The sequence below is a fragment of the Aquila chrysaetos genome, chromosome 24, assembly GCF_900496995.4.
Source record: "Aquila chrysaetos chrysaetos chromosome 24, bAquChr1.4, whole genome shotgun sequence".
Taxonomy (NCBI): domain Eukaryota; kingdom Metazoa; phylum Chordata; class Aves; order Accipitriformes; family Accipitridae; genus Aquila; species Aquila chrysaetos.
This window is the reverse complement of record NC_044027.1, coordinates 8135148-8162128: the sequence shown is the minus strand read 5'-3', so window position 1 is coordinate 8162128 and position 26981 is coordinate 8135148. Positions and strand designations below refer to the sequence as shown.

Sequence of the window (26981 nt, the reverse complement as noted above, 5' to 3'; positions counted from 1 at the left end):
GAACGAGACCATCCCTGCCCTGCCAGCATGGGAGGCTGTAAAGCCCCGAAGCCCCCGTGCCACCTCATCGCGAGCGCAGGGAGGGCGCTGGCAGCCCCCGGCAGGTCAGCTGAGCCAGGGGGACGCGCAGGCTGGGGACCCCGGGCGAAAAAACCTGCTGCCGTGACCTCTCGCTGAGCGAGTTCCCCTGCAAAAAGCACCTCGCGCTGACCTCACTGCCGCATGGCAGGCGGCTGCCTTTCCCCCCACGTCATTTTTTTCTTTTCTTTCTGTTTTTTTTTTTTTTTTTTGGTTAAACCGAAACCCACCCCACCACCGCCCGTCCTTCCCGGCGCCGGTGGCGTCTGCTTTCCCTCCAAGCGGGTGACACGGGAGCGCCATGGCGCTCTGCACGCAGGTGAGCGGGTGCCCGGCGCTGCCCAAAATGGCCAAAGGTGTCTTAAAAAATTTCTGTGGGGGCTGGGGTCACCCTGGGCCGTTCCCGAGGGGTGGTCCCCATGGGGGGGTCGCGGCGGGAGGGTGGCCATCCCCGCAGGGTGGGACCCCTAGGTGGGGGTCAGGGTGTCCCCAAGCTGAGCACCACTGTCCTCCGGGTCCCCGGCCCAGCGGGGGTGGCCTGAGGCAGGGATATGGCGGGGGGTGGTGGGGGCAGCAGGGGGGTGATGCAGGGGGAGAGGTGACAGAGGACGGAGGTGATGGGGGGTGAGCGTGTGAGGGGTGACACAGCGGAGGTGATGCTGTGTGTGGGGGTGACTGTAGGGTAACTCTGTGTGTGGGTGTCGGAGGGCTGATAGGGGGGAAGTGATGCTGGGGGTGTGTGCCTGAGGGGGTGACTGAGTGGGAGGTGACAGTGGGGGTGACGGGGCATAACTGGGGGTGTGACATGTTTGGGGGCATGGGGGGGTGATGGTTAGGTGGCGGAGTGGGGGTGTCCGGGGCAGTGGCCGGGGTAGATGATGGTGTGGGGCTGTCTGGGGTGATGGGGTAGGTGACGGTGTGGGGCTGTTGGGGGGTGGGTGACAGGGGTAGGTGATGGTGTGGGGGTGTCCAGGGGGGAGACAGGGATAGGTGAGGGTGTGGGGGTGGCTGAGGCGGTGACAAGGGTAAGTGATGGTGTGGGGGTGTCCAGGGGGGTGATGGGGCTAGATGAAGGTGCAGGGGCTCCAGGGGGGTGACAGGGGTAGGTGATGGTGTGGGGGTGTCCAGGGGGGTGACTGGAGTAGCTGACAGTGTGAGGGTGTCCAGGGGTGGTGACAGGGGTAGGTGACAGTGTGGGGGTGTCCAGGGGGGTGACACGGGTAGGTGGCAGAGTGGGGGTGTCTGGAGCGGTGACTGGGTTAGGGTGATGGTGTGGGGGTGTCTGGGGGGTGATGGGGTAGGTGATGTGTGTGGGGGTGTCCAGGGGGGTGACAGGGGGTAGGTGGCGGAGTGGGGGTGTCCAGGGGGGTGACGGGGGTAGGTGGCGGAGTGTGTGTGTGTGTGGGGGGGGGGGGGGGGTTGGCGGTGACGCCCCGCCCCAGGGCGGCCCGTCGCGAGGCGGGGCCGTTGCTAGGCGCCGGCGCGGCCATGGGGGGCGTGGCCTGCCGCGAGCGGGCCCGGCGGGGCGGGGCGGACCACACGTGTCCTGTGGGCGGGGCCTGTGTGCGCTTCCGGTACGGGGCGCGGACAGAGGCGGCCGGTAAGTGCGGCGCTGCCCCCCCCCCCCTCCGCGGTACCGGGCCGGTGGGGGACGGAGGAGGGGTGGCGGGGCAGGGGGGGCCGCAGCCGGGCCGCGCCGCGCCGCCGAGGAGGCGGGCGGGCCGGCCGGCCCTGCCCCGTGCGGCGGCGCCCCGGGCCTCGCTCCGCCTTGAGCCCGGCCCGGCCGCGGCTCCTCCTCGCGGCGGGCAGGCCGGGGCGCACCGAGGGGGAGCAGCCTCCCGCCAGCGGTGGGGAGGAGCGGGGCGGCGGTGCTCGGCTCCCGGGTCATGGTGGTGCGGGGAGGCTCCGCCGCCGCTCCGTGGCCTGGGAGACGTTCCGCCCCGTAAGGGCGGCGACTGTAGCCGGGACTGGCGACGGTGGGGTCTCCGCTAGCGGGGGCTTCCAGAGCCCTGAGAGAGCCGGTTCAGCGGCAGGCTGGAGCCCGCTGGCACAGCTCCCGCCAGGGCAGCCGGGCTGCGGCCTGCTCCCGGGGGGAACTTGGTCCTGGGAAGGGATCTTCATTGTCCCTGTTCTGGGATCACTTCATCGCCTTTAACAACCCCTGGTACAGGCAAAAGTTGGATGTTAGCCGAAACTTAGAACGTGTGGGGAGATGAAGGAGCCTCACCGCTGCCTCGGCTGCCCTGATTGGAAGGAAGGGCCTGGATGTGCAACCTTGGGCGTCTTAGGTGGCTGGGGGATGCAGTGGCAGGGCGTGCAGGCAGGAGATGCATCTGTAGATCATCATAAGTGGTCAAAACAAATGCACTTTCTTCTTTTCCTTCTTTCCGATTTGCTTGTGCCTCTCACATCTTTGTTTTCTAGCCCTCTGGAGAGCCCCGTATGCCTGCCTGGGCGTTGCCAGTAAGTCTGGGCTCTGCTGTGTGCACGGCATTGCCCCGGGACCCCCAGGAACGGCTGGCTCTGGGCAGAATTGCAGTCCTTTTTGACAACTGGCAGATGTGAAAACAAGTGGTGGTAGGCTGTGGTTACCTCTCTCGGTGCCTAAGGGTGCTTAAATAAATCACTGAGGTGATTTATTTATATTCCTAATCAGCTTTAGGATGGTTTTTCACCTTTTTTTGGGCCAGAAGCCTTGATTTCTCTGACTAGGTTGGATTTCAATAAACTTGGACGGGGATTTTAGTGAGGTCTGCCCAATCCATCTCTTTGGTCCAGATTTAATTCCAAAATTAACTGTAAAGTTTCTTGCTGTATTTTTCAGTAGGTGCAGGGAGGCTCGTGGTTTACATCAGTCTGTTTACCTATGTTGTTGGGTTTTGGGTGCCAGTGTAATATGCTGTGAGTAATGCAGTTTATGTGAAAAATTACCACCATCCGGTTATAATCAAACAGGGAAAATATTTTTATTTTCAGGCTCTGGAGATACAGCCAGAATTTTTTGTTCACATGGCAGCAGCAAACTCTACTCCACCTAGCTCTTTGGATCTAAACCAGCCTGGATTTGCAAAGGAGATCCTGGGAACTAAGCTGGAGGTCAAATACCTCTGCTCCGATTGCAAGAATATATTGAGGAGGCCATTTCAAGCTCAGTGCGGGCATCGCTACTGTTCCTATTGTCTGAAGAAAATCATAAGGTAACTTTTGTGCCTTCAGTCTGAAGACAAAATGCTTGAAAAGGTGTTTTGAAGCATAAAAAGGAGAAAAAAGTCTCATTTTCAAGGCCTTCTCGGCGAGGGAGCTTTGTTTAATCGTTGAGGTTCAGCATCAGGCCTTCTTTAAGGGAATGTGTAATTTCTGACTTACTTTTATTGTTCTGGGAGTTGCTTCGAAGTTCCCTTTTCCGGAATCTCCCGGATTGTTTTTGCCGTTCAGGTGGCAATCCAGGTGGATTACTCATCTCCTTCAGTCTTCCTCACAGCTACCGAAGGAACTTGCTCCTAAAAGTCATCCTATGGTTGTCATGCCAAAAATGTGAGAAAGTTAAGCACATGCTGGCTTCCAGAAAAGTTTCCTCGTATTCTGTCTCAGTCTTTCTTTTAAGTGAGGGAAGTTGAACAGAGGGGTTAATCAGGAGAAGAAAAAAAATTAGAATCAGAAATGGGCATCAAAAATACACATGAGCAAAGGCTCAATGTGGTGTTTTAAAAATAAGAAAATACTTTCATTTTATGAAGTTACCAGAAATTGCTTTATTGTTAAATGATAAATTGGTCTTTTTGTTGTGTTTGATGATTATTTTTCTGCCTGATAGTGCTGGACCTCAAAAGTGTGCCAGCTGTATTCAGGAAGGAATATATGAAGAAGGAATTTCTATTTTGGAAACAAGCTCGGTAAGTAAAAATAAAGAAGCTTACTGATGTCATTAATATCACTTGCCATTTTTGTTTAAAACACAAGTTCTGAGAATCCCTTATTCCTAGGAAACGTTTTCTTCAGTAGTGACAGTTATGATTAATGTGGTGGACTCTCCAGCTTCTAAAATCCAGGTCACGTTCATATAGTGGTGGCCTACTTAAACGCTGTAATAACAATTTGTTTGCCATTAGCACACCTCTGAGGATGTGATGTGGCAACTGGCCTGGGAGGAGCCTTAATAAAGTCTTAATAAAGAATTAAGAGACTGGACTAACACTGCAATCCCTCAGTAATTTTTGTTGTTTGCTTGCTTTTTCCATTTTAGGCTTTCCCAGACAACGCAGCTCGTCGGGAGGTGGAAAGTCTGCCTGCTGTCTGTATTAACAGTGGCTGCACTTGGAAGGGCACTATTAAAGAATATGAGGTAAAGATCAAAGCAAGGCTTTCAATGTCTGCGTCTCTTTTCTTGCCTCTGTGTTTGGGGAAGGCTCAGGTGGTTTTGCCCATCTGCTGACACTGGCAGTGGTTGTGGGAGCTTTCACCTCCCTGGACTTAACGGTAAGCTGGAGAGATTTCTTGACTGAGTTAGGTTTGTGTGCCCTGCTCTGAGGGCACAGGCTGAACTGAAACAATTTCAGATTTGTTTGTGATCGCAGGCACCAAGCATGTCCCTTCCATGGTGGGAACCACCAGCTCTATCTCCAACTCCTTTCTGCTATAAAAGACAAGTGAACTGTCAAGAAACTGTGCTGTGCCATGGAATTATTGTGAAGTTCTCTGCATTATATGAACCTAAAACCCACTTCAGACCCATGATCTTGGGGAAAGTGGTTTGGCCATGATCCTGTTTCCAGCCAGCTGCCCCCATAGCTACCAGGGCAGTGGGACTGGGCATTACTCACTGGTTGGCCACCCGTCGCTCCGAGCTGTTCTGGGCCGTGAGCCTGCTGAACAGGGTGGTTTTCCCAGTCCTGCTCTTCTTGAGGAGCCCCACCAGCTCTTTAATCCAGGCCGCCTTTTTGTGGCCCTGGCCATTTGGTCCTTAGCATGTGTATGGCTAGCATGCCTCATGAGAAGTGTGTTCTTGCTGAGGATGGCAGTGGGCCACATGCTTCCCTGTGCTTTCCAACTAGTCAGCTCTAGTCAGTCTGCTGTGGCAATTTGCATTGCTAAAATGCATTGGCAGTTAGTAGTGAATGTATATTCACCTGTGAAGCTTTGGTTCTCCTGAAGGACAGTTTTGTCATCCCTCTTGGAATGGAATAACCACCACACGGAGGGCCTGAGATAAGAGGAATAAATTTTATTTCCCCCTAACACTCATCGTAGGTAAAGATTGTAGCCCTGTGATTCATGGAGCTTTGTAGTGACTGCAGTGCGTGTCAGGAAAAGGTATAACCTTGGTCTGTCTAGGGTAACATTTGGATTCTCTGCAGTGCTGCTGCAGGGTGGCAGGAAGAAACAACAGCTGTGGATCATGCCTGAGTGTTCTGCCTAGTTTGCTGAGCCTGTTAAAGGGATGCTTCTGCTTCTTTGTACTGCTTTCCAGGACCTTCTGCTTCTTTATGCTAGAAGTTCAGTCCAAAAGGTGAGGGGATGTAGGGTGCTAAATGATTCTCCTGCTGTGAAACCCTCATTCATAGATCTGTCAGTGACTCATGGTGTGGATGTATGACTGAATAAATGTCAAGTTAAAAGCTTAACACTGATGCAGCAGAGAGAGTTTGGGAGTTGCATTTCAGGGTACAGTGTGTCTTACTGAGGTTCCAGGTTCAAGCTGTGCTGTTGGTACCTGCAGATTGTTTGACCCACACTTTAATTTCTGCTGGTGACCAGTGACTAGAAGTCTGACGCCCGCTGCAGTGTTCAAAATGGTGATTGTAGTAAGTGAGCTCATCTCCATTAGACTAAACCAAATTATATTTGTCAGCAGCTTCCAGTGCTATTGATTGTGGTGTGACTGATAAGCTCTTCTGAACTTTTTCTCCTGGTTTTAAAAAAAAAAAAAATCTTAAAGAGTTCCTGTAGAGCTCAGCAAAAATCATCAGCTGCCAAAGGTCCTCCATGTGTGGTCTTACAAGTGTTTGAATGCAGGCTTGAGTCCAGCCAGAACTTGCACTAGAAGTTCAAAAGGGAAACAAGCTGTTGTGGGCTAAGTCCGTCTTCTTGCAAGGCTGCAGGTGTGTGTGATGCTCTGGGATTTTAGGCACAATTGCTTAAGAGCATCTGAGTGGATAAGCCTATGCCTCTTTTTTACTCTCCACCTAATCTTCAAAAGGTCCCGTTAGCTGTTTTGCTAAAACAGACTATGTTTTGTAAAGGTGTGGCGCCGGAGTGCTTGGGCTGCAGGTCTGCAGCACTGATCTTGTCTGTCATGGTTTTATTAGTCTTGGAGTGGTCTTGTGCAATGAAAGGGGAGCGGGGATTTTGAGCACTGCTAGTTGGTTCGTCTCAGGATTGAGCTTGCTTCTCCTGCCTACCACAGGTGGCATTCAGTCTAATGGGGGTAAGGTTATTTTGTACCCTCTTGGGAAAAGCTGATTCTTTCTTGGGAACTGGTGGGAGGAGGCAAGGTCTGGCTTGTGTTATCTCTCCTCCCAGATGCCTGCCAGAGCTGTGCCATTTAATCATGCCTGGCTGTCCTCATGTGGTCAGAGCTTAGGAGATGGTATGTGTGGCTGAGGAGGGCTGATGAGAGAGGAGGTGTCAAATGACCATGTTAGCTCAGAGTCTCTCTTGGTACTGTGGACTAATGTTAAACCCTGCCTTACGGGTAGGCTTGTTAGTTTAGTACCGCTAAGTAGCATTTGCCTCGTGCAGTACGATTGCATCTGTAGCCAGCAATGTGTGTAACGTCCTGCAGCAGCTCAGTGCTCCCCACTATGGAAAGTCCCTTGCTGCGCTATTTCCGACAGGACATGGAAAGTCCCTAAGAGCGAATTCATTGTTTGCTAATTTAAAAATCATGTGTTCGTACTGAGAGAGACTTACTCGGCTGCTATCCACTTACAAATCAAGAGATAGTCACTTCTGGCTTGCTAATCTTATCAGGGCATGAACAAGGAAAAAAGTGTTCTGCAGCTGAAAAGCTCTAGCTCTTCAAGTTCAAAAAAATTAATAAAACTGGTTTCAGTTTTGCTTTCTGTTCAGGCAGACTGAAGTTCAGGTCTCAAAGGGACATACAAAACTGAAAGAGTGCAATCTGCTTGGACATGACTTGCACTCCTGCGTAAAGCTGTGTGAAATGTATGAAATATTTAAGTGTTTATAAATGCATTTTTCAGACTTTGTAAATATTGTAAATATTTAGTGGCATATGGATAAAGCAGTTTGTCATAGGGCTGGGGGGGGGATTCCTTTTAATCAGTAAGCTCTTTTCATGTATAGGTTTCCTGATGAGTCTGTCTGAACATACATACAGATAAGCAGGCTGTGGGCAGGAGCATTTAGATTCAGGTGGAAAGTCTGAGGAGGGTTGCAGAAACTAAAACTAGCCTGGTAGACCAAAAGGAAAGACCAAGAAAACATGCTCTGTGATATCCAGGTAGAGGGAGTTTGTGGTTCCTTAGCACTGGAGTGCTTCTTTTCTTGCCTTGTAGTACCTCCAATTGCCTATGTCTCTATTCTGTTTTATCAACGTACCTTCAGTTCTTGTATACCTTTTATGTATGCTTTTCATACCTCCAACTCCCTTACTTTGCCCCCTATCAGGATTGGGATGGGAGGAGGGGGCTTGCAGAGGGGTGTTCATGTGGTCAACTGTGGCATTTCCATTTGTTACCCAGACAGAGGTTCATCTCAGGACATACAGAATTATTTGAGACATAAGGAAATGGAATTGTCTAAGTTTTGGAAGGAGAACTAAGTTTTAAGCTTAATCCTGGCAGTATTTAAACTATGTTGGGAGGGGTGGTTTCTAGGAAAAGAGATGAGCTCAGCTAATGAGGATGGGTGACTGTCATCTGTGATGATAACCTATCCTAATCCAAACTGGAGGGGATGTGTTTTCCTTGTAGTCAGCTGCCACCATGGTTTTGAAGAGTTCACTTTAATTGAAGCCTGGAAGACTGTGGAAGATGCAAAACTCAGAACTTAAGTGATATTACTCCAAAGCCAGTGGTGCTGGAGAGTATGTCCACATCCCCTTCTGGGCTATGTGGCTTCCTGGAGCCAGGATGACAAAGTAACTGGGCAGTCCCTTCCTGCCCAGTGTTCCTACTGGGAGATGCTGGAGAAGACCTGTTACACCTCATGTAGAGAAAACTGTCCCTCTTCAAAAATGCTGCTGGGGGCCCTGAGCCAGGGGGTCCTCCTGCTTTGTGATGCTTCACTGTTTCATGGTCCCCCCCCCCCCCCCCTTCTAGCTGCATCCCAGGAATGCCCCAATAGTCTTTGGTGGTGATTTTCAGCTTAGGCTGAAAACTTCATCTTCAGACTTTTGCATGTTGCTTAGAACAGAGCTTCTGGTCTTTGCAGCTACTTCACCTGGCTCCTGTTGCCTCCAAAATGTACTTCTGAGTGTTTTATAGCAGTGTTGCCTGCGTGGGATACAGGATTTTAAGCACTCTGGCAAGCACACTTGGTGATGCTGTAGCAGGGTGACCAGCCTTTGTTTTAAAATCCAGTACAGCATTTTCTGTCTTTTTCTGAAGGTTTTGGCTCTAAGTTATGGTATGGTGTTGAAGTGCAGTTTGCAGCTAGCTCCAACCTGATCAGCAGTTTGCCCCAGGACCAGATCACTTTCTTGAGGGAGGATCCCTGATTTGCACATGCAGATGACCAAAAGGACCTCCTGCTTTGGAAAGAGGGATCTGACACTCCTTTACTTTCCAGAGCTTCAGCTGAGGTCCCCAAACAAAACCTGGTCTTCTTTACAGTCCCCAAAGTAGAGTTTATGTAGCTGGCTGCCCAGACACGAGGCAGTTTCCTGTCCAAACCCGTGGTGGGAGGTAAGCCACGGGGAGTGCCAGAGAGTGTGCGTGGGAGGGGGTTGGAAAGCCCCGGCTATAGAGGGTCTGCTCTTAGCTTCTAAAAACAGCTCAGCCTTCTTGTGGTGGCCCACCTAATTAACAGTTTTGGCATCTGCCCCTTGGAAAATGAAAATCTGTAAGTTGTGAGCTTTGAAGCTGAGGTGAGTGCTGTGTGTCCCTTCTAAGCTGTGACAAAACCCCGCAGCATGAACGCAGCTTTGGGGGTTGTGGGGCAGCACTTCACACCTGGGGAGATGTTCCTTGGGCTCCAGGTGTCTGGCAGGTGCCAAAGCCATGATCGCATACACACCCTTGGGCGCTTCCAACTCTTTGGACAGCCTAGAGAAATCGAGTTTGAAACCAAGCCAGTCACCACAGGCTCAACTTCTCCAGCATGTGAAAGACACCTCTCCTAGTTGTAATACCTGTCTCATCTTCCCTTTTCTGGGCACCAGTGGTGTTCTCAGCCTCATGCTCTAACAGCCCTTCTGTTCATGTCCTGCATCTCTGTGCTGCCTGCGAGCCGAAGGAGTTGACATTTCCCCTGCCCACCGTCTGCAGCTCGCAGAGCTTGGCTGGTATCAACACCATGCTTTCTAATGTGAAGGTCAGGCAGACCACTGAGAGGCTTCATCCTGAGGCTATCCCTTTTTGGTCTGAGTGATTAAGGTGAGGCTTTGCGGGCTGGTGAAATTATTGCTGGAAGAGAGGGAGATCTCTCCAGGGGTGTTGTCCTGAGACCTAGTCAGCATGGGCAGTGCTTTCATTGTGCTTAGAGCACAGCCGTCAGCACTGCAGCATCTCTTGCGGTTAACAACAGTGGTCGGCTGTCAGAAATAAGTCTGGGTGGTGAATTCAGATCAATGCTACAAACGTGCCAGTGCCTGGCATCGTTAGTGTGATGGTATGATTGGTGTTTGCTCCCCGGTGGCAGGTTGTTCTCAAGCAGTGACCTCATTAGATGAGAACAGCACATCTTGGGCATTTTTCACACGACCATGACTAACTGTTAGTTGTAGCCCAGAACACCTGCAGAGTTATCTCTGATCAGATGTTCCCAATCGTTTTGAACCTCCCTTATGTGTCAGCCAGCTGTTTATGGAGACTCGGTGTAGTCCAATGCCATAATTTTTAATTTCTTTGGCAAGCGGATTTAGCCTTTTTGTTTTGCAATGCAGCTAGCCGCATCTGAGGCAAGGGACAGTGGTGCGCGGGCTCCAGCTGGCCGTGGGGCCAGGTCAGGTTTAGACTCGGACTTATCTAAAATGCTTTGGGGGTCTGGCCCTGCTCCATTTCAGACTAGAGGCTCCCTAGGAAAATCATTCCTCTGGGATGATGGAGGGATTTGGAAAAAGCAACCTGGAGTGTCCCACCGCCTCATGTTTATGTAGTTCAAAGCAAACAAGGAAAGGCAGAGTCTGTTTTAGGAAATCTTAGAAAACCCACTGCTGCTTTCAAATGTTTCTTGTACCTTCAGCCTTCTTCAAAATCTGCTCTTGCTTTCATGTCTGTCTTCAATGCAAGAAATGCTGCCTTGATGTCCCTCTACCAATAACCCCCAAATCAAATGTCTGTCTAATCAGCCCTAAAAGCTAACGAACAAAACCATCAAATGCTGAAAGCAAAAGTTCTTGTTCTGAAAAGAGGCCCCTGGGAACACCTGACATCTCTTCTGCCAATTTTTGTCCTCAACGCAGGTGGATGCTGTGGCGTTTGACAGCAGAGTAAAGGTGGTGCTGGTTTTCCCTGCCTTTGCTGCCATATGCGTGCCCGCTAAAGCCACAAGCAGTTACCGATGGGAACTTAAATATTTGGTTTTGACACTTTGAGGTTTAATTATTTGTGATGCTAGGTGGGCTTGCTTGGATCTCTGTCACCAGCATGTCCCAGCAAAGGGAGCAGTTTGTGCCTTGCACCAGCTGATGCAATGGTGTCAGAAAGCTCCCATTCCCAGTTGGCACTGTGAATTACAGACTGGGTTCCTGCTTTCCATCTCTGTATTGCTGGGCTCCATGCAGTAGCACAAGGACTATGTGCATGGTGACCATGTACAAGGACCGCGTGCGTGTTCTCAGCCCACCGGTGTGGGTGTGGGGAAAGGTTTGAGCAGGCCTGGCTTAAAATCAGCCTTAGTATTCCCCTGACGAGGAGGAGACACAGCGTGGAAGGGCATGTTGACTTCAGAGGAGCAGGACATCCCAAAGTACCTGTGTTGTGTGGCACATTCCCATCTCAGAGGCTCCGGAGCCCCTGGGGACCTGGCGGAGATGCATGAAGCAACTTGTGCTTCTTGGTGCAAAGGACTCAGGTTCCCTCAAAACCTAGGCAGGTGTCTCTTACACTGTAGACCCATTTTCAGTGTTTTCTCTACAATTCTGTGGGCCCACCCTTTTTCATGTAGCCAAGCTAAGATGCCAAAGGAGCCGTGCGTGGGACATGGCAATACTGGGGCGGAGACTGCCAAAGCCCTGACAGCATTCTGGTGTGCCCTGTGCCACTTCAGCTGGCTTTCCTCTGCTGTCCTGTTAATTTTCCTTCCTTTTCATTGCTCCCTTCCTGCTGCCAAGCCTTTCAGCTTTGCTGTTGCTTATGGTTGCTGTTGCCATGCTTGGAGGGGACCAACGGCTTTCAAAGATCAACCCGCAGGAGACTGTTTGCAGAAGAGCTGTGGTGTGCAGCTCGCACCAAACTTGTTCTGCTGTACCTCATCTCTCTGCCAACCCTGCCCTTTGCGATAACCTTCCTGCAGGCCTCTGGCAGAGGCATCTTGCAGCAGCTGTTTCAAAAGTTGCTTTTCTCAGCCGCTTGCCTTGCCTCTTAGCTGGAGGGGAAGCGTTGTGTCATGCTGATGGATTTCCCAACGCGGTTGCAAGACCGCCATAAAAATGGACTTGCACTGATATGGCAGGTTGTGAGCAGGGCAGCTGGGGAGCAGGTGTACCTCCTGCTCTGCCACCACAATACGGGGATAATAATTTTCAGCAGTAGCCTCTTCCATAGTTCAAGTTTAGTGAAGCCTTGAGAGGCAAAATAGCAATTCGATTAAGCTACGGTTTTCCCTTTTGTCTTACGCAGGTGCAGCAGAGCAGCTTACCCTGGCATTCCTTAGGAAATGATCATTGCATCCTCCAGGGATCAGCTGCTTTTATCAAAACCTGCTTTTTCCCTGTGCGTACCTGTGCTTTTCTGCATGGCTGCATTGAAATGTGCTGCCCTTGCTGTCACAGAGCTGCTGTGAAGGGAACTGCCCGTTCCTGCTGCTTGAGAGCTGGGAGTGTAAGGGCATGATCCCACGCGTGCCCTGAGAGAAACCTCAACTACAAATACTGCAATTCACTTTTCTACTTTCCTGATATTGAGGTAGGAGAGTTACAGCGTGCGCACAGGCAGCTGCATTTGCCAGCAGGCCTACAGACAAGGGGAAGAGGGATCAACACCTCCATTGCAGCCTGTTGGTGGTGCTCCAGAGGGGAGCATGGGTAGGTGCTGGTGGACTGAGCGGCCGCAGTGGTAACCCACGAGTGCCTGCGCCCTGAGCGAGTGCTCGTAGGCCGCCCTGGTCCTTCTGAAGGTGGTGGTGGTGGTGTCTGATTTTCTAGTCTCTCAGGTGGGCTTCCAGAGAATTGCCTGTTCTGATGGTGGTGTGTGATGTACAGGCTGCTGCTGGGTTGTCTCATTGTTTATTTTTAGGGAGTGAAATTGGTGTGCGGATCGATCGGCGGTTTTGGTTTTAATTGAGTGGGAAGAACAAGGTGTTGCTATGCAGGCTGTTAACTCTGCCTGGTTTGATTTTCCTATGCCTGCTGTTGGATGCTGCAGGCCGATCTGTGCCTTGGTTTACAGCTGGTGGGTGACATGTCAGCGCTGAGGTAACTGGAGAGTAGCCCTGAAGGTCTGAACCAGACTGTTGTCTTCCAGCTCCACTTTCATTCTTCTATTGCCATCCCCTCTCTCTGACCCCCATCTGACTTGATTTCCATGACAGGTTCACTCTGGGAGAGTGACTCTGCTCTTGCCTAGTGTTATGGCTTTCCAAAGCTGCCTAAAATGTTTACAGTGAATGCCTGAATATCTGAGATGCTCATCCCTGCTGCAGAAGCTCATGGATGTGGGTTTGGGAAAGGTGTAAACAGGATGATTGTGCCATTCCTGGGGGAGTGGAGTGTGGCAGATCAGGCTTGAATACCAACCCCTGCTCTTTGGTTCCTGGGTGGAGTGGATTTCTTCCAGTGGTGATACCATCCATCTCTGTTTAGACACCTGTGTAGAGGAGGAAGAAACAGGGGATTCCAGAAGAGCCTGAAACTGTTTATACAAAAATGTTTGTGTAGAGGTTTGGATCTGTGCTGGTTAAAGCTAATGCTTCTGGGTGTCTTAAAAAATTTACATACGGACCAGTTGCACTTTCAGCTTAGCTGTTGCAGGGCTGGTTTCCCTTCTCGTGCTGCCTGTGTCTTGGGTGTTACATCGTGGTGTAGCGTGGAGTTGGGATGGAAGATAAATGCTGGGAGGTAGGGAGTGCAGAGGGGGTGGTAGTTTCACGTTGGCATGGGAGAACATAAGTTTTAAATACTCCCTTTTTAGATAGTTGTCTCTACAGTGAAGTTTCCTTCCTTTAGCCAGACTGTCTGTTCTTATGCCAGCGTTTTGTGGGTCGTGGGGAAGATGCTATCTGGTGTTTCCAGAACATGAGAGCAGTAGGTGGGTAGAAGAAAGGGTTCAGCCCCTCTGAGCGAGTGGAATAAAGGAAGGCCCTCTGCCTCGTCCACCTCCTCTGCAGGCAGCAGTGTCCACGCAGGCAGCACTGCCCAGCTGAACTGCGCAGGCTGGCTGGTCACTTTTCCAGGGACAGTGCAGTGAGGCTTGGAGTCTGATTACTCATTTAGAAGTACAAAAAGGAGAGAGTAACTAAGAAGCCAAAGCTGAGCCACTAATGGGTTTCACTTTCCAGTTTCTGATGTGGTAACACTATTTAAGTTCGTGCATGTTCCCCCCCCCCCAAGACAGTAACTTGTTTTAATAAAGAATAAATGTGACCAAGTTTTCAAAGTATCTGGTTTCAGTGATTGCTTTATAAATGCTTCTGGGGGGGGGGGGTTTGTTGTTGTTTTTTTTCCTGTTACTACCATGGCAGAGTTCTTCAGTGCACTTATCTTTTAATGTGAATTTTGAACTGCATCTTCATGGCATTTACAATGCCTTGTTTCAACTGTATAGTGTGTGTCGTGGTTTAAAACCGCGCCACACAAACCCAGAACAGTGTGTAAAGAGAAGGTTTAACCAGTGCGGAAATGACACAGAAAGCAGAGGCACATTCTAGCATTCCCAATTTAGCTGGTACTGCTGGTCCTAGTATCTGCTGAGGACAGAGTATCACATTGCCCTGATCATTTGTTCAGCTCCTCTGGCTGCCAAACAAACTGTGTGTGCTCTTCCTGCAGGGGTGGGTGCTTGTGTGCAGGGGCTATTAAATGAAACAGTTTTAAAATATTTTTCTTTCTGGTTGAAAAATGGTTTTCTGATTTGGATGTGGAGATACTATCAGACAGCTCAGCCCAGCATGTGGTGAGTAGGCTATGGGTTCATACTTCAGCTGACTGATAACCATTACAGTGGAAAAATTATACAAATTATCTTGCTGAGATAGTGGCTTACTTCACTCAACCTGTCTGAACGTGTATTTTCCTGGCAGAGCCATTAATGGAGCTTCCTGTTGATTATCTTGTCCATCAAAGCAATAATTTGATTTTTTTTTTTTTTTTTAATAGCAGCTTTTAAAGTGAGGCTGAGGCTACGCAGGCACCCAAAATTTTGGTAGCCTGGAGATCGCACAAATGAGTCAGCATGCAGAATTATCAGCCTGACCAAGATTTGAGTATAGCTTGGTAGAATACAACACTCTTCTGTGATGAAGTATAAAACTACCCCTGTTGAATTGTACTTATCATATAACCTCATTGGAGCTTTTATTTAAAGGACCAAATAGTCTTCTGTTGGTTCTTTTACAGGCTCATGACGAAGTCTGCCCTGAATTTCCACTGACTTGCGAAGGCTGTGGGAAGAAGATTCCAAGGGAGAAGGTATCTATGTGACTGTTGGTGAACCATGTGCAGCGGTGATGTTTGGCATCTTGATTGGCATTCTTGGAGTGGGGAGGAAAACCGAGACCATTAGAAAGTGGAGTGGGGAAGACAATTAAGTGGCAGCTGTTAGTACAGATGTGACCTTTCCATAAGGCTCAAAATACTGGTCGGGTGCGAGTGCACATGACTCATCGGCACTTGTAGTTTTGTGCTGGTGCTGCCAACGCCACCTCCCTTTGAGTGGTGTGTTTGTCATGTTTGGGTGTAGAGCTTCTGTGGGAAAAGCACCCTCATGGGTTTTAAGGGTATTTATGTCCTATGTAAAGCGACGATATCAACTGCTGCTGCAATTATGGAAAGGGAGCCCATCTCCAGCTAAATTAATTTATTTCTAATTAGTCATGTAATGGAATCCATGTCTATAGGGTCTCCATGCTGCTGGCTCCTAGGGCAAGGCTCGACAGTCTGAAAATCAAAGTTTTGGGAAACATGTTCAAAAAGCATGTTCATCTGAAACCGTCCTGCCTGCTACGGGCAAATATTTTTAGTAGCACTTGCAAAAGGCCCTTGTAGCAGGGCAGGGGGGACAGAAGTATTAAAAGGATGAGCAAAGGGTTCTAAATGGGCAGTGTAATGAAGGAATTCATGCTGGGTTCTTGGGATACAGATCTTCTTGTCTGTGGGCTAAAGGTGGAGCCCAGCAGAGACTAGGCTTGTAGGATTCCCATAGGTGAGCTGTCCTTTGTTTAAATATTAACTGCCTCTTTTATCTCTCTCCAAACTTTTGTTGATTAGCTGCAGCCGTTGTAACTCTGAGTAACCTGACTCATTAAGCAAGCCAGATGGATCTAGAAGCTTTTAAAAAAGTGGTTTAAAAACACTTTTAATCGACATCTGTTGTAGCAGATGTAGGTGGTAAATGTGGAATATGGTTGTTGTTCAGAACAGACCACTGATATCTGATGATGAGAGGTATATCAAAAACAAGATGATAATGTGCCAGTGCTTGTTAGCATTAATCATGCACTGTGTGGGAACCCAAACGAGTCATTTTGGCAGCTGGGGGGTTAGTGGCACTTCTCTGTAGAAATATCCACCGTTGCCCTTGGTTCTTCAGAGCAGCTGCCAGACGGGAGGTGGCTGAGATGCTGCGGCATCCTTCAGCACCCCAACGAGGGGATGGTGGACCCAGCAGAGCATCTTCTCTTCACAGGTGGACCTGCAGCAATTGCTATAAATACTCAGGCAGGACCACCTGGAAGCTTTTTGTTCTCAGATTTATAATGCTTAGCTGGAAGTAAAAATACGAAGCTGTGGCATGTCCTGACCAGGGTTACATGAAGTCCCCAAAATTAAATGGCTTGTTGTTTCACAGGGGTTGTTCTTTATGCTTCTCCTTTCTCTGCCCTCAGTGAAACTTGTTGCTCAGCATCCATATTATGTACCTGTGCTGGTTGTTTTTTCTTTCTTGCATATGCAGGTAAGAAGTGAGATCCCCTAGCTGTCAAGAGAAAGAGAAATAAAACTTCCTTCCAGGTGTCAGTGCTGTATTTGTATTACAGTGAAAGTCATACCTAATGGTAGGCAGTGTCCAGGTATAACCACACACTTTGGCAGCTAGTGATTAGTGATGGCTTGGGCATTCTTGAGATCATCTTCAGTTTCCTAGATGTCAGTGAGATGGAAAGGGAGCTCCTGGGGACACATAAGATCTAACATTGCCTGCCTTCCTTCCTAGTTTCGGGACCATGTGAAGACCTGTGGCAGATCTAAAGTGCCTTGCAGATTCGAGGTTGTTGGATGTGCTGAGGTGGTAAGGGCTCATCTGTTGATGTTTATCTTGGGACTTGTTTTCAGTTCCAGTGTTAGAGTTAACCTGCAAACTGCTGTTGCCCAAACTGTTACAGATGTTTGCGTTCAGATATTTGAACAAAGTGGTGTTTCACACCCTTTGCAAATGGAGCTTAACATCATCTGCTCTCCAGAGTTTGGGTATCCAGAGGATGAACTTAATGTGGAAGGAAACCTCCTCCTTCTGGAGGAACACCCTGAGTGCTTTGAGACTGTCATGGTTATACTGCTTTCAGCTGTAAGCACAGAACTGGGGCCAGGCCATATTTCTCCATGCAACTTAGTTGTCCCAGCTCCTACTGGTGATGTTCATATAAATCCTTCCTTGGGGAGATTACATGAGGCTTTGTCCTTTGGTGCTGTTAAGTACATCTGACAGAGCGCTTTTGGGAACTAATGGAGGAAGACAGTAGGACAGTGTGTACAGCTGGGGAAACATTAAGCATCTGTCATTGTATGTGATTTTCAGCATTTCTAAAACAAAACAAAAAAACCCACACCCACCCCCAAAACAGGTTTTTTAACTGTCTTTCTTTGGTTTTTCCCCTTTATAATTTAAAGCTAACGTTGTGACCTCAAGAGGAGGAATTTGTTCTGTGGATGGTGACAGCGTAGATTGAGCTTGCTGAATGGGGGATGTATTTCTCTTCATGTAGGTGGAAAATGAAAACCTACTAGAACACGAAAGCAAGTGTTTGGCGGAGCATCTCTACATGCTACTGAGTTTTGTGCTCAGCCTCAAGGCTGGGTCTGGAGACCTAAAGGCCCTTCCTGCCCTTTCCTCATCGCAGAACAACTCGCCACTACTGGCAGCAAACTCTTTGTGCTCGGAGTCGGAGCTCTCCAGGTCCCTGGAGCTCTTGGGGAGATGTGAGGCCCTTGAGAGGAAAACGGTGACCTTTGAGAACATTGTCTGTGTGCTGAATCGGGAGGTGGAAAGAGTGTCTCTAACAGCTGAAGCCTACAGTCGGCAACATCGACTAGACCAGGAGAAAATCGAAACACTGAGTAACAAGGTGTGTAACCACTGGCTTGGGCTTTCCAGCACTTTGAGCAGAGAGTTTTTTTCAGTTTCCTTTCCATGTTATTAGCTAGCAAAGCTTCACTGCCCAGCCCTGAAACTCCACAAATCCGAAGGCAGAACTAAAACATCATTTTTGTGCCTGTGCCCAACCCTCAAAAGCTTCCTGGAAAAGATGGGAATTAAACTGACAGGTGTAAAGCATTCAGATCTCTGTTAGTAATCAAGTTATGCAGACACCGAGATGTTGTTCCTAGGTGAAGTTTTCCAACGAGAGACAGAGCACCCAGCATTTCACTGGATCATTCTGAATCCGTGGGGCTGCTCACCTTCCACACCTTTCAAAAGAAGTGTAATCATTGATGCTGTGCTACCGTCTTGTGCCAAGCACACTCTGGAGGTGTGAAGAAGCTGCCCCCACCAGTATGTTCCAGCACAGTCCCTGCTGAGCACTGCCAGTGTGTCTTGGCAGCTGGGAGTTATGCAGTTTGCAGCATACCTGTGCTTTCTCAGCAAGGGAGCCGCCAAAACTCGTGTGACCCTATGTTAGCTAGCAGTGATTAACCCTCTGGAGACCTTGTTGGCTGGGTGTAGGTTCTTCTTTTTCTCAGTCTAGTTTTCTCACAATGCTGATTTGTTGGGTTTTTCCCCCCCTCATCCTCACTTCTTGTGCTGCTAACATAATGGAGCTGCTCGTTGGGAGGACTTTTCCATTCACTGTGGGAAAGTTTCCAGCTCAAGTACTGAGTTGTATCGATGTATCTTCTCCAGAATGACAGGTTCAAAATGAAGCTTCAGTGAATTGGCTTATGATGCTAAATTTCTCCTTCCCGTGACCCCTGTCGATTCTTGAGAACATCTCTCGCTAAAGAGTTGTCCTGAAGGGGATGCTGGTGTCTGCTGGCTTTCTTGGGTCTCACAGTAGTACGTGTTTCTAACCAGGCTGCACCGTGTATCCCACTGAGCAGGTCCGGCAGCTGGAAAGGAGCATCGGGCTCAAAGATCTGGCCATGGCTGAGATGGAGGAAAAGATCCGCAACATGGAAGCTTCCACCTACGATGGTGTTTTCATCTGGAAGATAACAGAATTTGCCAGAAAGCGTCAGGAGGCGATAACAGGCCGCTCTCCTGCGATCTTCTCTCCAGGTTATTGCCCACAAATTTGCAAAATTGCAAAAACATTTGTGTCTCAATTGGGTGTGGGATTTGTAGTGGTGTCCTTAGCAGGGGAGATGCTGGCCATTCAGAATGTACTTCTGTTCTGTCCCCATTTCCTTGTGGAGCCTGAACCACTTTCATTTAGCCCAATGCTAAAAAAACCTGCTGCTAAAAGAGGTGCTTTTTTGATTGCAGAAGACCTATTTAATTTCTCATAATAGAGAATGCAACCCTCTTAGCTCCAGAATAGCCCTGCATAACCCTCTAGTTAGAAGTAAAATACTCAGAGACCATAAAACCAGCAATAAAATGGTTAAGGAAGGGAGGAAATATATATTAGAGCCCCAGAAATATATTTTAGTGCCTAAAGCGTGACAGTGCAAGAGACAATGTCTAAATAAAGCCCAAACCATACTTAGGGAAGTGCTTGAATATCTGTTAAAGGAAGGGGCTCTCCTCACAGAACTGCCCCAGCCCAGCGCTGTTCCTCCTGTTCTTAAAAAAGAAAATCTCACAGTGAGCAGTAGACTGTGATATGGCTTGTTTGCTTATGAAAGCACTTCCCAGGGTTGCAGCTGTAAGATGAAACCATCTCTTCACACCATTTCATGGCTCAGCAGGGAGCTTACCTTACAACAGAATGGTTGAGGAGGAGGGTTTTGAGTTTGCCTGAGCAGCAATTGCTTAGATCTAAGTGTGCTGGAGAGCTTTTTCAAAATGCCCAGAGCTGCATGCAAACCTAGAGCATGTACCTTACACCTGCTTCCTGGTGCTGTGAAAAAGCAGACTGTGGCTGGGCCACAAGATAAAAGCAATTGAATTTTAAAAACTATTTTTAAATCTGTTTTCTGGATGAAAGCTGTTCAGAGTTCTTTTTCTCTTGAAAAACTGAAAGAAAAAAGGATTCTTCTTCTTGAGGGGAACTAAACTGCTACTGAAACTGTGCGCGTGCAGTTAGCATTTCCTTTTAAAAGTCAACAGCAGCCGTGGAAAACCCCTGCTCTGTGTTCCCTTTGGGAAGGGCAACACTTCCTTCCTTTTCCCAAAGCCAACAAGTCTGCTTCAAATCTATTTTGTTTGACTTAGAGGACCTTAAATCTTGCATAATGTACATCTCCTGCACTGTTGTTGTGGTTTAACCCCAGTCAGCAACTGAGCACCACGCAGCCACTCGCTCACTTCCCCTGCTTCCAGTGGGATGGGGAGGAGAACTGGAAAGGAAAAAAAAAGTAAAACCTGTGGGTTGAGATAAGAACATTTTAATAACTAAAATAAAGAAATATAATAATAATAATACAATTATAATAATAATAGTAATGAAAAGGAATATAACAAAAAGAGAGAAATTAGACCCAAGAAAAGACAAGTGATGCACAATGCAATTGCTTACCACCTGCTGACTGATGCCTGAGCAGCGATGCACCCCTCCTGGCCAACTCCCCCCAGTTTATATACTGAGCATGATGTTGTATGGTATGGAATATCCCTTTGGCTAGTTCGGGTCAGCTGTCCTGGCCATGTTCCCTCCCAGCTTCTTGTTTGTGGACCTGCTTGCTGGCAGAGCATGGGAAACTGAAAAATCCTTAACTTAGGATAAGCGCTACTTAGCAACAACTAAAACATCAGTGTGTTATCAACATCATTCTCACACTAAACTCAAAACACACTGTACCAGCTACTAGGAAGAAAATTAGTAACGCTATCCCAACTGAAACCAGGACAACTATGCTTGAGAGCTGCTTGATCTGAATGTCTCCAAAGGCTGCGGTTTGGAGGGAGATGCTGGACAGAGCTGACTCCTGTCCTCTGGCCACGGACCCTCAGCTCAGGGGCTCCTCAGGCCCCTCCATGGGCTGATGCAACCTGGGGTCCTTGCAGGGGCGTGGGATTTGTTTTTTCTGGGTTGGAGATTCAAGTCTGCTGGTGGAGGGATATAAGTATCAGAGTCAGCCCAAGGGAGAGAAAGGGGTGAAACCTCTCTAAATGCAAGAGGCTTCATATATCCAGACATTTTTTCGGCTGTGCTCTGAACACACAGTTCCTCCCAGAACTGCAGCTCATGGTTACTGGTGCCTCCTCCTCTATGCTGCGTGCTGGCCGGTCTCCATCTTGGCAGTGGTGGCAGGGCAGCAAAGGCAGGGCTTAGGGCTTTTATAAACTGTTTCATCAAAAGAAAAACTACTTTGCGGGCCACCAGACTGTGTTTTGCATTGCTGGTTGGTCTATGCAATCTGCTCATGAAAATCTTGTATGTGGCTGGAGGGATTGGAAGGTGAGGGCTGCCTCTGCCTAATGCCAAGACTGCTTCTGGAAAAGGCAGGACATTTTCCGCTCCCCCCCCCTCCCCCCCTCCCCCCCTCCCCTTCTAAGTGCAAAGTACAAGGCCTTGTGTCATTTAGATGAGAGATCCTCATTCCTGGTGCTGCCTCAGCTGAGAAACAAATGTTTCTTCTGGAGATGGTTTTTTAATCTTAGAAAGTGAAGCAAATAGACTAGTGCTGTTCAGTCAGGGAAGGAGACAGCTGGGAAGAGAGGAGTCTAGGTTCTGAATGGGATGAAAAGGGGAAATGAGTATAAGTGTTTGGTTTGTATTTAAATGTAAAGGTGAGAAAATACCAAATGAAATCACTGTTAAAACAAAGAGAAGGAAGTAGAGTTACCACTCACTCACATTGTGAGGGCACAATGATTGCCACAGGATTTTGCAAAAGGCAAAATCATAAGAGTTCAAAAAGGCAAATCCTCACAAGAAAGGTTCATCAGGGGCATGAGCCACGACAGTCCAAAGCAAAGCTCCTGCTGGAAAGCCACCTGCTGCTGGCCATCGGATGTCAGTGGGCAGCTTGCTGGGCTCTTGCTTTGCTTCCGATGCACTTCGCCTTTGCTCGGGCTGGTGGGAAGCAGGATGCCCGGTTCACTGCTTTGAGCTGGCAGCGTGGTGCACAAGGTGTTTAGCATTCTGGCTGTCTGGTGCCTTTTCGTGGGTATTCCCACTGCTTTGATCAGCCATCCTTCCTCTAGTTCCCCACCTGGTTTTACATTCACAGGGTTACAGGAGTGCTGAGAAGCCCCAGGTAGGCTGTGAGGATGTGCTGCTTGGTCTATCAGAGGGTGACATCTGCCCTGAAAGCCTTTGGGTGAAGCAGGTGGAGAGGAAGGACTAGAGGAAACGAGCTGGGGAGTGCAGGGAGGGAAGCGGGTGACAAAGCCCTGATCTCTGCCTCCTCACCCTATGGAAGTGTGCAGTATCTCTACTAGTGCTAGTCTGCCTGTTCATAAAAGTGTACCAAGTCCTGCAGTAAAATGCCACTTCTTATTGGCCCCATGCCCTGAGGCTGCTGAGCCTCACCAGACCTGAGGCACGCAGCTCTGTGCTACTGTGAGAGGGTGGTTTGCCACAAGTCCCCTTCTGAGACATATTTCTGTGGCCCCGCGTGGGTCTGGTATCACAACACGGGCATTCCCAGAATTGCTGGAGAAGGAGCGAGCCTGAGATCCCTGTACCCAGCCATACCCACGCCATGCAGAGGAGCTGGGCTCCTAACCAGAGACTGAAGCTCGCTTGAGCCTCTGCCCCTATCAGAGGCAGCCAGCTTACAAAGAGGGAGCAGTGAGTACTGAGGATGGTCTACTCCCAGTCAGGTTTCTTTGGGGCTGGTTTTCTTCCTACTCGTGAGCGTTACTGCCATGAACTGCAGCTCCTTTAGCAGTCATGTGTGGCACAACTGGTGGGTCTGTGGTGGGATGCAGTGGGAATTGCCTAGCTCCTGGACAGAGCTCCAGCTTTGGGCTCTGCCCGGGGTGCTTGTGCCTGTGGTGGCAGGTGGGGAGAGCCCGAGGGGCTGGCAGGAACCCTGCTCTGTGCTGCAGCGCTCTGCGTCTCAGCTAGACTAGGGGCTTGTGACTGCCTGACCTTGGGCTGTCTCTAGGCCACTCTAAGATGGCATCTTACTGTTGTTTGTACCTGGTGGCTTTTCAGACCACGTCCACGGTGCAGGTATTTTAAGACCTAGACCTGGCTTCTTCCAGGATCCAAACTTTAAAGTCCTCAGAGTTCAAAGGAACTTGCTGGTGCCAGGCTTTGCTGGGTTTGACGCTCACTGTGTCTGTTTTGCAACTCTTTGATAGCTTTCTACACAAGCAAGTATGGCTACAAGATGTGTCTGCGCGTTTACCTGAACGGGGATGGCACCGGGCGTGGGACCCATCTCTCCTTGTTCTTTGTGGTGATGAAAGGACCCAATGATGCGCTTCTGCGGTGGCCCTTCAACCAGAAGGTAGGTTTGGGACTGTCGTGGTTTAACACCAGCCAGCAGCTAAGCACCACACAGCTGCTCACTCACTTCCCCCCCACCCAGTGGGATGGGGGAGAGAATCAGGGAAAAGTAAAACTTGTGGGTTGAGATAAGAACAGTTTAATAGGACAGAAAGGAAGAAAAGAATAATAATGATGATGATGATGATAATAATAATAATAAAATGACAATAATACTAATAAAAGAATTGGAATACACAAAACAAGTGATGCACAATGCAATTGCTCACCACTTGCCAACCGATGCCCAGTTAGTTCCCGAGCAGCAGGATCCCCAGGCCAACTCCCCCCAGTTTATATACTGGGCATGACATCACATGGTATGGAATACCCCTTTGGCCAGTTGGGGTCAGCTGTCCTGGCTGTGTCCCCTCCCAACTTCTTGTGCCCCTCCAGCCTTCTTGCTGGGTGGGCATGAGAAGCTGAAAAATCCTTGACTTAGTAACACTACTTAGCAACAACTGAAAACATCAGTGTGTTATCAACATTCTTCTCATACTAAACCCAAACATAACACTATACCAGCTACTAGAAAGAAAATAACTCTATCCAAGCTGCAAACAGGACGAAGACAAAGCCTGCTACGCCCAGCAATGTGCCTCTAGTTTTGCAACCCCTTGAGCTTCTAGACACTGTTGGTCTGGCCTACTTAGCAAGCAGAAGAAGGAAGGGCTTTGATATGTTGGCCACCCCGGGGATTCCCCAGTTGTGCTGAAAGCACCAAGTGTGCTACAGGGCAGGGGCACGAAACGGCAGAGGCTGCGGAAAGAGAGAAGCAGCTTATTTGGAAAGCAAGCGGAGCCTCTACGTGAATTCGAGGTGAAGGAAGGTTGTCATCGCCTCAGTACTCAGGGTGCAGCTGATGCTCACTTGGCGTCAGAAGCTCAGATTGTTGTTCCTAGACGTTGCAGATTTGCAGAACACTTCAAGGCTGAGCGGGCAAAGTACTGATGCAGAGAGAGGGGCCGCCTATTTTTGCAGGGGCCAGCAACTCTGCAACTTAATGAAATATCTGTGTGGGGTATTGGTGTTGGGAGTGAACACCACGCTGGCCAGTTGTAGGTGTTCAGAGTCAGTCTGACAGCCCTGTGCCGCCACACAGAAGTTTCCAGTGACAGGGCAGGATGTGGGAAAGTTTCTGCAGAATGTCACTGAGATGACGTTCTCCACTGACCCTGCTTACAGGCATTTCTCAGATTTGTAGGTGTGTGATGTGGCTATGGTTGCACTGGTACTTGCATGTTTCACAGGCTTCAAGTGAGCAGGTCACTGGGCTGGGTTTCCATGTGCTTTCTATTCAGCCACTCATATATTTTCATGTTTCCCCACAGGTAACCCTGATGCTCCTGGATCAGAACAACCGGGAACATATCATCGATGCCTTCCGACCTGATGTGACATCCTCCTCCTTCCAGCGACCCGTCACAGAAATGAACATTGCCAGCGGCTGCCCGCTGTTCTGCCCTGTCTCTGTGATGGAAGCCAAGAACTCCTACGTGCGTGATGATGCCATCTTTATTAAAGCCATCGTTGATCTCACAGGCCTCTAACCCTCCTCACCTCCGGGAGCAGTGAATGCAGAGCCAGCCCCGAGTGGGGCATCCCCCTCTTGTGCTGCACTTCAGGCAGGTCTCGGAGCAAGGAGGGGGCAAACAGCAGAAGGGGAAAAGCCTTTCCCAAAAAGGGACCTTCACTCTGAGTGGAAATGAGGTGTCTGATGGGAACCCTCTTCCCTGGTGTCAGAGAGACCTTCCCTGAGAAGAGGTTTGGGTGGACGTTCACAGTCTGCGGGGTACAAGAAGATCTCCTGCAGGGACTTGGGTGTCTGAACTGCCGTTGTCTGGGCTCCCAGTGGAAACCAGTGCAGCTCCTGCTCTACCAGTTTAGTGCACATCTGCAGTGCTCTGTAGTAAAACAAGGGTTTGGCCTGCCTGAGCACCACGTCACGTGGATGCTTGGCTCAGCCGTCTAGGATTCAGAGATCTCCGTGTTCCTGGAAGTTTTGTGTGCTGCAGGGGTGCCATTGCTCTGTGCTGCTGGCTGGTCTGTGCCTCGGTGGACGGGAAGGGTGTGTGGCAGACTTGGTGCAAGCTGGGTGAGAGAGATGTGAACTGGTTTGCCACTGTTTTGATGCCATTGGTGTCTTCAGAGGGGAGCACTGAGCCGAGCTGCGTGGCAGGCAGTGGAGCGGTGCCCTGAGCCTGGCCCTCGCTGTGTGTTTGATGGGTGGTTTGTGCTGTGAGCAGTGTGCTGGGAGCACAGGATGGGGCAGGCAGTACCTGCTGCCTGGGAGGGAGCATGGGACAGAACCAGCAATGCCCGTAGCGAAAGAGAAGTGAATCTCCCCTGGAGACTGCCTGTCCTGTCCTGGGAGAGGAGCGTGATGCAGGGCTCGGTGCAGGATATCAGCCCCTTGAACCCTGAGAGCCCCAGGCAGGTTTTTAGCCAGACCCTGCCATTCTCTGCCTGGCTGTGCCTGAGCAGCGGTGGGCTGGACAGTGGGGGTGCTGGAAGCTATCTTTACTCACACAGATGTTCCTGAGCTGGCTTTCATCCCCATCACAGGGCAACCGCAGCAGCGCAGGTGCACCAGCTTTCCCAGGGCCCTCTCCAACAGGTATGGCTGCAGCTCTGCCACTGTCTGCGACCATGCTGCCGCCATCTATCTGCATGGGCACTCTCACCTCTCTGGCTGTGGCACTGATGGACATGGCGTGTCTCTTGTCCACCTGTGTAGTGGGCAACTGCTGGCCAGTCCCTGCTCTCCCCGAGGGCCTGCCTTGCCCACCAGCAGCAGCTTTACCCTGTCCTTCCCTTGGCTCTGGGAACAGCATGCCTGCCGGTTCCTGGTCATTGCACACTGGAGCACTTTCTCTGCTTGGCCCCTCATTGAGCCTGCAGCCACATGGGTAGGACCTGGCGTGGCTGAAGAAGTCCCCGAGTGAAATTTGCTTTCCCCTTTCTGTCCCTGGGCTCCTGGTGCCACTCCCTTCTGGGCAGCAAGTGTTCAGCACCCACAAGAAGGTCTCTGGAGAAGAAACTGCTGCCATGTCCCTGTGTTGTGGCTGGCTGGTCCCTCTGGAGTTGTTTTGTTGTGGCCATGAGTAACTAGATGGGCAGTTAGCTAGGCTGGACTCTGAAGGCTTTGCTGCCTTCTCTGCCTGTGCTTCCCGCACCTGTGTCAGCATCCAGATGTGCCCTAGGAGAGGTTTTGTTGGTCACAGGAGCCGGCTGCTGACCCTACCTTGCAGTAATAATCCAGGATCCTGTCCAGCTCCTGTGCTGCTCTTCAGGCTGGGAGGGGGGCAGTGAGGCTGCACAGTGGTCACCCTCTTCTTGCTCGTGGCCATCATGGATCATCCTTGGCAGGGAGCGGTGGCTGCTGTTGGCGGGCCCAGGGGACATGAGGCTGTGGTGGAGGAAGGCCCGAAGCCCCTCTGGGGGGCAGGAACCAGCAGCTCCCTGCCTGGCACCCAGCTCTGGCCTGATGGACGCAGAGCCCACCCTGCCTGTGGTCTGCTTCCACCTCCACTCCGGCACGGCCACCCCGGCAGTGCCCGGGACGCCATCAGTGGAGAGGAGCTGCG

The 26981-nt window shown here is 49.9% G+C and overlaps 1 protein-coding gene across 4 annotated transcripts; it reads left to right on the top strand.

Moving 5' to 3' along the window:
- On the top strand, positions 1 to 25376 carry TRAF2 (TNF receptor associated factor 2). 4 transcript variants are annotated; one of them, XM_030000911.2, is made up of 10 exons: positions 1 to 397; positions 3055 to 3275; positions 3893 to 3971; positions 4322 to 4420; positions 14975 to 15046; positions 16788 to 16862; positions 17557 to 17916; positions 18890 to 19067; positions 23208 to 23356; positions 24726 to 25376. In XM_030000911.2, the coding sequence occupies exons 1-10, from the start codon at positions 380 to 382 to the stop codon at positions 24942 to 24944; spliced, it is 1470 nt and encodes a 489-aa protein (XP_029856771.1). In that variant the 5' UTR covers positions 1 to 379; the 3' UTR covers positions 24945 to 25376. The 4 variants fall into 4 exon arrangements, with proteins under 4 accessions (XP_029856771.1, XP_029856773.1, XP_040975504.1 ...); XM_030000913.2 differs by lacking the exon at positions 1 to 397 and adding an exon at positions 1592 to 1678; XM_041119570.1 differs by lacking the exon at positions 1 to 397 and adding an exon at positions 1963 to 2242.
- The last annotated feature ends 1605 nt before the right edge of the window (positions 25377 to 26981 follow it).

Coding starts and splice junctions, on each gene's coding strand:
- TRAF2 (XM_030000911.2), top strand. Junction 17,917..18,889: donor TCGAAACACTGAGTAACAAG/GTGTGTAACCAC, acceptor CCCACTGAGCAG/GTCCGGCAGCTGGAAAGGAG. Junction 23,357..24,725: donor GGTGGCCCTTCAACCAGAAG/GTAGGTTTGGGA, acceptor GTTTCCCCACAG/GTAACCCTGATGCTCCTGGA.